The sequence below is a fragment of the Nematolebias whitei genome, chromosome 6 (genome assembly GCF_014905685.2).
Source record: "Nematolebias whitei isolate Nwh7 chromosome 6, NemWhi1, whole genome shotgun sequence".
Classification (NCBI taxonomy): domain Eukaryota; kingdom Metazoa; phylum Chordata; class Actinopteri; order Cyprinodontiformes; family Rivulidae; genus Nematolebias; species Nematolebias whitei.
The window spans coordinates 34152141-34162864 of NC_056503.1; the positions used below are offsets into that span (position 1 = coordinate 34152141).

Consider the following 10724-nt stretch of genomic DNA (forward strand, 5'->3'; position numbering starts at 1 on the left):
GTATATATATATATATATATATATATATATATATATATATATAATTAAACAGCATAAATTGCAAATCAGTTTTGAGTTTCAGTGGATCATTAATAAAATGTTGATTATTTATTAAAAAAGAGAGAAATGTTTGATGGGTAATCACGTTATGTAGCTAAATCTTGTATCAAAAGGACAGCACCAATTTGTCAAAAATAACAACGGTCAAAATATTGAAAAGACAGTCCAATGTACTTTCATTTAAAAAAAGAGTCTTCTCATTGTACAACTTAACAACTGAGAATTGAAGCACATGAAGGCAGTGGCAATGGAAATACTGGAGCAGGTGTGTGGATGCTTGAGAGAAACAATGCATGCTCTGTTCACACGAGGAGAGAGCTGTTGGTCATCTTGCTTCTTGTTGCTCTCTAAAATAGTTATTGAATCAAGTGTTTACAAATGTAGGTAAACATAGATGTTTAACAATCCGTTGAAATGCACCAAAATACAGGAAATGGCATCTACTTTATTCAAAGTTTTCTTAGGAGGGGGGTGGGGACCAAGGCAAAGCTGAACTCTAAATAATTGTCAGGCTTGATCCATTTTTAAGTAATTGTTTGTACTTTTTCTGTGAGGACACAGTAATGATACAAAATAAATAAATTGTATTTGATTTGAGGAATCCACATATTATTTTTATTGGAAAGTCTTATTATATAAAGATGTAAAACGAATGTTGGAATTGAAGACAGAATTTGATAAAATACAAACTTGGTTTAAACTTAATAAATTATCATTAAATTTAGATAAAACTAAATACATGATATTTAGTAACAAAAAGAGAACTGTTGATGATCCATTTAAAATTGAGGGTGTTGAGATTTGTAGAGTTAATGAGATGAAATTTTGGGGAGTAATCATTGATGAACAGCTAACATGGAAAAATCACATAAATTCTGTAAGAACAAAAATATCTAAATCTATTGCAGTACTATACAAAGTCAGGGAATTATTAAATGATAAAGCTCCGTACATGTTGTATAACACAATCATTGTTCCACATTTAATCTATTGCATTGATGTTTGGGGGAAAGCGTGTACAACATTTACAAAACCTATTTTTATTTTACAGAAAAGAGCTGTAAGAATCATCACCAGAAAGCATTACAGTCACCCATCAAGCACATTATTTTATCAACTGAAGTTATTGAAGTTCCATGATTTGGTAGATCATAGTATTTTATCAGTTATGTATAGGGCTCAACATAACACATTACCATTAAATATCCAAATAAATTGTATTAAAAGACAAAGTTGTTATAATCTTAAGGGGATAGAGATATTTGTGAAACCAAAATTCAGAACTAGTCTGAAGGGAAGGTCTACCTCAATCCAAGGAGTTGGATTGTGGAATGGTCTAGAGAGTGATGCTAAAAATGCCAAGTCAATGTGTACATTTAAGAAAAAGATCAAAGCTGAATTGTTAAAAAAGTATATATGAAGTAGCTTAGTGTGTGTTTTGTATTAGAATTAGAAAAAATAGAAAGTTATTCATTTTGTTCTGTTACTTGAAGATTATTATGATTGAAATAATTGTTTGAAAAAAGGGGCAGATATAATAAGATTTTTTCTTCTTTCTGCTGCCTTTCATTTTAAATCTTTTTTTTTATCTTTTTTTATATTGTTATGGAATTGTTTTGTACTTTTTTAAAATGAATAAACTTTATACCATACCATACCATATGCATTATATATTGTGCATTTGCATGCATGAAATGCAACATTGATTAATTTACTGTTCCACTTACCACTGACATAAAATATCCTTTCACACAGGGTATGAGGAAAAAAAAAATCTCACATTACATAAGCAAACATCCTTACACATACACAGAAAAAAAAAAGTTGTACAAGTGTTTATGGTTCCACTATATTTCCGCAAATATTCCTAACGCATTATAAAAGCAGAAATGAATGCTCAAAACAAGACTTGTCTGTCAACATGTCCCTCCTCCTGCCCCACCTCTGACCTCACCTCTCACCACAGGCTGATTGTAAATCCATAAATACCAGTTGTAAATCCATAAATACCAGTTGAAGTCTTGAATTTGCAATAATGTTCACGGAAATGCAACCAAGTGATTACAATTTTTTTTGGTCCATTTTAAGGTGGCCACGCTGGGTTTGTGCTGTTTTACAGCTGTTCTTCTTGGTGTCTTTGTCACTTAATGAGTCATTTTTGTGTAGAAGAATGGGCGATCCTGAGAGACCTCAAATGTCTAAGGATGGGGATCTTCTGTTGGGAGGAATTTTCTACTTTCACAACAACTGGAAGAACAGAGAGAACAGTTATACACAAAAACCCCTGCCTTTAGAATGCAACAGGTAACATATGAAAAAAGATATCTGTTGTTCATCTTACCTCACTTTTATGTATATGTGTTATAGAAGTAACTGATATTTTAATACCAAAATAATTGTTAACACAAAGAAAAGCATTTTTATTACAGCTATTTAAACTTGTCTGAATTAAGTTTAAATTTCAGAGAGTTCCAATTTGTTCAAGCCATGCGTTTTGCCGTGGAGGAAATTAATAACAGTACAGACCTACTCCCAGACATTTCTCTGGGGTACAATATGTATGATACCTGCAGTTTTGTTGTCAGAGGCATAAAGGCTGGACTTGCGTTGAACAATGATGACGATGAAAATGTGTCTTCAGCATTTACGGAGCCATGTACCAGACCTGTAAAAGTGCAAGCAATAGTGGGACCAAGCTCTTCCTCTTCTAGCATGGCAATAGCTACTGTTCTTGGACCATTTCATATTCCATTGGTAAGTAGAATATTGTATTTTATCATAACATGATACAAATATATGTATATTTTTAACTGGTAGGTGCACATGTCTCTTTTAGTTGATATTGTAGTGTTCATCTGTATTTGCAATATTTGTCTAAAACAGTTTTAACACATTTCCAGATCAGCCACTTTGCTACATGTGCTTGTCTCAGTGATAAATCAAAGTACCCATCCTTTCTCAGAACACTACCCAGTGACTACTATCAGAGCAGAGCTCTGGCCTATTTGGTCAAACACTTTGGTTGGACCTGGGTTGGAGCTGTTAGAACCAGTGATGAATATGGCAACAATGGCATGGCAACATTCACAGAAACTGCTGAACAGCTGGGCATCTGTCTGGAGTATTCTATTTCTTTTTTTCAAACAGATCCAACAGAAAAACTAGAAAACATAATTAGCACAATCAGGGATTCAATTTCAAAAGTGATTGTTACTTTTATCACTCCCCCAGCCATGGATGTGCTTATTCGTGAGTTGTCCAAACACACCTTTACAGGGTATCAGTGGGTCGGCAGTGAGTCGTGGATCTTTGATTCTCAAATTGCATCAATGGATAAAAATCACATCCTGGATGGAGCTATAGGACTTTTTATCCCTAAAGCACATGTCAGTGGTCTGAGAGAGTTCATGCTGGATATAAAACCACTGAATTCATCTAATAATAACTTGTTCACAGAGTTCTGGGAAACATTATTCAGCTGCAAGTTCAAGCAGTCACAGTCAGAAGAGATTCAGAGAGAATGTACTGGACATGAGGATCTGACTGGAGTGGAAAACAGCTTCACTGACATGTCCCTCATGCCCATTTTTAACAATATTTACAAAGGAGTGTATTCAGTGGCCCATGCTCTGCACACAATTTTACAGTGTAATAAAACTTGTAACAAGAGTGTGCAGCCTGAACCATTCACTGTGAGTTTATTAACAATACTTGTGAAAAAAAAAAAAAAAAAAAAAAAAAAAAACTAATGTGCCTTAAAATAAATAAATGGTAAAACATTGTTTAAATGACATTAAATGTAAACATAAAATGTGTTTCATAATGGGTCTCATCTCTGTTTTTTGCAGATGATGTGGTTCTGATAGTTTGTACATGTAAACTTAAATTTTACTTAATTTGATGAGATAATTCCTTGTTGTTTAAGATTTTGCATCACATTCGAAATGTTTACTTCAAGACAAAAGAGGGAGAGGAGGTTTATTTTAATGAAAATGGAGATCCAGCAGCAAAGTATGAGATTATAAACTGGCAGCCAAGAGAGAACGGCATCGTGGACTTTGTCTCTGTTGGTCTTTATGATGCGTCGTTACCAGCAGACAAACAGCTACTTCTGCAAAATAAGACTTTCCATTGGGCTAATGGATCAAAGCAGGTAAAATCTACTGAAAATATTATGAGGATTATTTTTTTTAGCAAAAAAATAAATAAATAAATAAAATAAAATAAAATCTTACAATATGGGTGGTACGGTGGCACCGTGGTTAGAGCTGTCATCTCACAGACAAAGCAGTTTGGATGATTGCATCCTGGCCTGGAGACTTTCTTTGCATGTTCTCCTTATACACGCGGAGATTTTACTTTTTTCTGTGTATTCTGGTTTCCTCTAATAGACCCAAAACAAGCATATTATTTTCAATGGTAACTCTTAATAGTCTATTGGTCTGAGTGAGTGTGAGTGGTTTTGTCTCTATGTAGCCAATGGATGGACTTCAATCATTGAAGATAGGAACCACATTCCTCATGATCCAGAAAACAGAATCCATCCATCCATCCATCCATCCATCCATCCATCCATCCATCCATCCATCCATCCATCCATCCATCCATCCATCCATCCATCATCTTTTACCTGCTTTTTTCCTTTTCGGGTCATGGGGGTCACTGGTGACAATGTCCAACAGTCACTGTGCGAGGAGCAAGGTACACCCTGGACAGGTCTCCAGTCCATCACAGGGACACTTAGAAAAAAACAGGACAAACAACCATTCCCTCTCTCACTCACACCTAGGGACAATTTAGAGTTAACAATCAGCCTAACATGCATGTTTTTGGTCCGTAGAAGGAAGCTGGAGTACATGGAGAAAACCCATACATGCATGCAGAGAACATGCAAACTCCAACCAGAATGCCCCCCAGGCCGAGATTACCAACTACCAACTGTGCCACTGAGCTGCCCGAAAAGAAAAGTGTATTTGGAAAATGAATGAATGGATGGAAATACACAATATTTTATTGCATCAAATTTAGTAAAAAAAAAAAAAAAAGGACAACAGATACTTATTTTTCATGCTGCTCATTTTTAAAGAGGAATTTATGACATCATATTTGCATGTAACAGTGTTGTGCTATTTTTGTTCTTGCAGGTTCCTGTGTCAGTCTGCAGTGGAAAGTGTCCTCCAGGAACATGGAAAGTTCTCCAGAAAGGAAAACCTGTTTGCTGTCATGACTGTTTTAGATGTGCAGAGGGAGAAATGAGCAACATTACAGGTTAGTTAATATGTTTTGAAAGCTTAAAAAAAATGTTTACTGTAAAATTGTTTTTCATTACCACGGTTTTAATGAATTATATATTTTTGTAATAGTTCCAAAATGTTTTTTTTTTCCCATGTACTCCAGTTTCTCCGAAAGTGTGTAGTTTTTTTTATTTTTTATTTATTTTATTTTTTTCCCGCGTACTCCAAAATAAATACCTGGGGGCCAAGATGGTGTTGAACTGGGTTCGATCCCCAGTCATTGCGTACCTTGTGGTGTCTCTGAGCAGGACACCCCATCCCCAGTTGCTCCTGGGTCCTTCCAATAGCTGTCCACTGCTCCACCTGGTGGTGGATGGGTTAAATGCAGAGAGCCAATTTTGCCATTGTATGGGAATAATGACAACACATACACATTATTATTATTATTATTATTATTATTATTATTATTATTATAAAATTAGTGTTCATCATTTTAAAATCTTAAAGACATAACTTAAATTTAAGAACTGGGTACATGTGAAAGTGTCTAGTTTTTTATTTTTTTTATTTTTTATATATTTTCTGTCAGTAAAATAATTTACAGGTTTCATAACATGCAAGTTTTAAAAATAAAAGTGACAATAAAAACAGCACATACTTTTACTTGTCATGAACAAAACAAACCTGTGTTTTTGAATTGACATGATTAAAGAAACAAATTCACATTGACGTGAACATTTTTTTTTACATTTTTTTTGTTAAAAAGTTCAATTTCTATTGACCGCTATTGATTTATGACCGCAATAAAAGTGTTAAAGATCCTACAGAGTGACACATTTAATCTTTTATAAAAACCTTTTGGCGTTAAGGGATTTTTATGAGATTGTTTTAAAACTGTGGACAAATTTGATCAAATATGTCACATATAAACACAGTGGTGCCACATATTAACAACATATACACGGCTAAAAGAAAGGATGCCATTTATGTTTTTATATTAAAAAAATCTCAAGTATATTTAGAGGAAAAACTGCTTTGGCTGAAAAACAGTTTAAATAGAACAGATGAAGTTTCATCATTCACATCTAATTATTATCATATAATGCAAGTCATTTGAGAAACACTTGATAGCTATAATTTTCAGCAAATCAATCTAAACTTTGTTAATAATTTGCAGATTCCATCACCTGTGTGAAATGTCCTCGTGAATTCTGGTCAAATAATGAAAGAGATGCTTGTGTATTAAAAGAGGCAGAGTTTCTATCATATCAAGAAATGATGGGAATACTTCTCACCACAGCCTCGTTATTTGGAACATGTCTGACTGCTGCTGTCGCTGTCATTTTCTTCAGACACAGAAAAACTCCTCTTGTCAGAGCAAACAACTCTGAGTTGAGCTTCATGTTGCTTTTCTCCTTGACTCTGTGTTTTCTCTGCTCCCTGACCTTCATTGGACGTCCCTCTGAGTGGTCCTGTATGCTCCGTCACACAGCTTTTGGCATCACCTTCGTCCTCTGCATCTCCTGCATTTTGGGGAAAACAATGGTGGTTTTAATGGCGTTTAAAGCAACACTTCCAGGCAATAATGTGATGAAACTGTTTGGGCCGACACAGCAGAGAATCAGTGTTTTAGGTTTCACACTTATACAAGTGATCATTTGTATCATATGGTTAACGATTTCTCCACCATTCCCATCCAAGAACTTTAAGGAATTCAAAGATAAAATCATCTTGGAGTGTGCTCTGGGCTCAGCTGTAGGCTTCTGGTCTGTGCTGGGATATATTGGACTTCTTGCAGTTTTGTGTTTTGCTTTAGCTTTTCTAGCTCGAAAACTGCCGGATAATTTCAACGAAGCCAAATTCATCACCTTCAGCATGCTGATATTCTGTGCAGTCTGGATCACTTTTATCCCGGCGTACGTCAGCTCTCCAGGAAAGTTTAGTGTTGCTGTAGAAATCTTCGCCATTCTTGCTTCTAGTTTTGGACTGCTGATTTGTATCTTCATCCCAAAATGTTACATCATGTTGATGAAACCAGAAAGAAATACAAAAAAGAGCATGATGGGGAAGGGGCATTAAAACATTTCGAAGAACAGAAAATGATGACGTAGCAAAATTTTTAGAAAAACATTTCTTTTTTTCTTTTTGTTTGTTTTGTAAAAAGACTTAAGTAATTGCATTTTTTTGCTTGCTATCATTTATGTTTTGCCAGCCGATAAGTTTATGTCTTACTGTAAAGAAAGCAACTGACAACTGCATAAATCTTCTTTATGTGTGTGATGTAATAACATTTGACATAATCTTACAAGTCTCATCTTATTCCACATTTATTTTCACTGTCACCATTAGGTGAATGTGTCTTCTTGAGCAGAGGGACCTTGTGACCAATATATACTTAGACTTTAAGTAAGTTCAGTTTTGTGTTATCAAACGTGCTTTTAGTGACTCAATCCAACCTTCTTCAGATCATAGGAATGTTTTTCTAATGTCCAACAAAGTTATGGCAGGTCCTCTGGACGGTTTATTTACGTTGAAACATTTTGTCTTTTATCCAAAAGTCTTCAACTGTCCCAGGAGCCACAACAATCTCATTCCCATAACACTTACATATTGGGCCAACCAGTTTGATGGTGATAAGATGTTTTCAGGAGTCCACCCTCTCCCCCGCCAATTCGTCTGAGGCAGCCATGGCCAAAGTAGTTCAAAACATCAAAGTCCATGCTCAATAATCCAGGTTAAAACATCCAACAAAGTTAAGTCAGATCCTCTGGATGGTTTCTTTATGTAGAAACGTTTCGTGTTTCATCCAAGACGAACTTCTAGTGCATTCGTGGGCTTATTGTGCTCACCTTGTTCACGATCATCTCTGTCCCTTGAGAATCTAGCTGTTTTTTCACTATTTTTCCTTTTTATTGTCCATTTGGTCGTCATTTTCTTTTAACTTGTTCAAAAAAATGTATGCATCTTTTATGATTGTCTATTGTTGTTGTCCAATGTTGTCATCACTCTTTGTTAAAAAAAATAAACCAGGTCTCTTGTAAATGAGTCCCTGAAGCTCAGTGGGATTAACCTGTATAAATAAAGGTTGAATGACCTAAGACAAGAGTTTGCATGGTGCTCAGGTCTAAGAATGATTAATGGCCATTTTATATTTCTTTTCTTACTTAATAATTACACATCTTTTATCAGATTCTGCAGATAGTTCTGTACCCCATTCCAGCCATGTGCAGATTTATTATCTTGTTCCTGATGCCCTATGACAGCTTTTCAGCCATGTCTATTGCTATGAGACGATGTAGTGGAAGAAATTGATACTTTTGACAAATAGACTTGAAACACATAGTTCAACTGGGTGTCTGAAAATGGCTAATGGATTGAGATAGTCACCTAAGTGCCATATAAGTTCTTAACTAAACTGTGGGAGCTGGGATCCTGGTTGAGTTGTAGACAATTAAATGTGTATTTACAAATTCAGTTTTAGCTTTTATATAAAGATTCATTTTCTGGATGTTCAATTGCAATTTTGTTCCTCTCTAATAGAAAAAGACCAAATTGGGAGACTGTTCGTTTATTTGGAAAGTGATTTTAAAATTAGCAGAGAATTAAATTAATATTTCCCCCACCTTAATGTAAAGTGTTAGTGTAGAGCTGAGAGGCTCATGGCATCATAAAACACACTAATGTAAACACAATTTAAAATTTCAAGGGGCTTTCTTGGTGAAACAAAAATAATAAAAAAGATAAAATTAGATAAAAAATGGAGTAAAAACAGAACAAACAGAACAAGGAGGAGTGTATCAAGGGTCACATTGCTACTATTTGCAGATGATGTGGTTCTGCTCATGTCTTCAAACCATCAATATGAGTATGCACTGGGATGGTTCACAGACAAGTGTGAAGCAACTGGGATGAGAGTCAGCTCCTCTATGACTGAGATTATAGCTTACAACCAAAAACGTGGAATATTTCCTTTGAGACATGGATATGTCTCTAAACATCAAGCGGAGAAGCTCAAGTAGTAGTCTTTTTCAGTAGTACTGGCAGGAAGGAACGGGAGGTGAACTGATGGACCATGGCCTTATTCATAGTCATGAGGGCACTTTTCCAGTCTGTTTTGATTAAAAAAAGAAGCGTCAGGTTACAGAGCTTCCAGGCGAATTGAGATAAGATGGCCTGCAAGGTCAGCCGAGGGAGACAAATTCAGACAGGCAGAACTTTACTGAATTTATCTGCCTTGAGTCTTTGCTGGTCTCACGTAGATTCTGGATAAACCAAAAACCAAACAATTCCAAAAGCAGGAAACACGTTATCATAACTCCAATTATATATGCAATATCAGCGTCCTCGATCGACAGCAGAGATAGACAAATCACATTCCACTTCCCCCAGAGACATGTCCAGCGGCATACGTGTTGTCCTGGAAGTTCAGCTCACCTGAAGCTTGACTCATCATTGAGGAAAAAAACAATGTTGATTGCGTTGGTCTGTCTACCATCCAGCTCTCACAGATGGTATTCAAGTCTAGATTATCCATCCATCCATTATCTTTTACCCACTCCTGTCTTTTGGGTCACGTGGGTCACCGGTACCCATATCCAACAGTCAATGTGCATGAGGCGGTGGAGACCCTGGACATGGCTCCAGTCCATCACAGGGACACATAGAGACAAATGAGACAAACAACCATTCACTCTCTCACTCACACCTAGGGATTATTTAGAGTTACCAATCAGCCTAACATGCATGTTTTTGGTCTGTGGGAGGAAACTGGAGAACCTGGAGAAACTCACACATGGCTGAAGAGAACATGCAAACTCCACCCAGAATGACTCCTGGCTGGTATTCGATCCAGCGTTCTTCTCACTGAGAGGCGACAGCTCTACCCGCTGTGCCACCTTGTACACAAGTCTAGCTCATAACCAGAATAAATAAATAAATAAAACGAGGTCCTGAATGCAAATGGATAAAATAGTTTCCTCCACAAGGTGAATGGGCTCTGCCTTAGAAATAAAGTGAGGAGCTTGATCATCTGGCAGGAGCTCAAAGTAAAGTCACTGCTCCTCAACATCAAACGGAGTCAGATGAGGTGTTTCAAGCATCTGATTAGGATGTTTGCATTTCTATCTGGAGGTGGTTTTGAGCATGTATTATTATTTTTTTAATTTGTATGAATATTTTGCGAATGTCTATTGTAGTCACCCCCCCCCCCCACACCCACACACACACAGACAAATACAGTTCATCTTTTACTTTGAGTCTTGAACATTATTAAAAAAAAATACATTTTACGTGAGAGTTTTAAATTTGGGGCTCACATTAATGCTGTCACATCCTCATTATGGGATATTTTGAATGTTTCTTTCATTATTTTTTATTTTATTTTTATTGGCTGATATGGTTTTTTTGTTGTTGTTGTAGTTAAAAAAAAAA

At 35.9% G+C, this 10724-nt stretch overlaps 1 protein-coding gene across 1 annotated transcript; it reads left to right on the top strand.

Annotated features, from left to right (window-relative positions):
* The first annotated feature begins 2230 nt into the window (after positions 1 to 2230).
* Positions 2231 to 7373, top strand: LOC119410655 (extracellular calcium-sensing receptor-like). The gene is made up of 6 exons (XM_037677540.1): positions 2231 to 2364; positions 2514 to 2814; positions 2961 to 3752; positions 3986 to 4213; positions 5205 to 5328; positions 6472 to 7373. The coding sequence occupies exons 1-6, from the start codon at positions 2231 to 2233 to the stop codon at positions 7371 to 7373; spliced, it is 2481 nt and encodes an 826-aa protein (XP_037533468.1).
* Positions 7374 to 10724: the final 3351 nt, after the last annotated feature.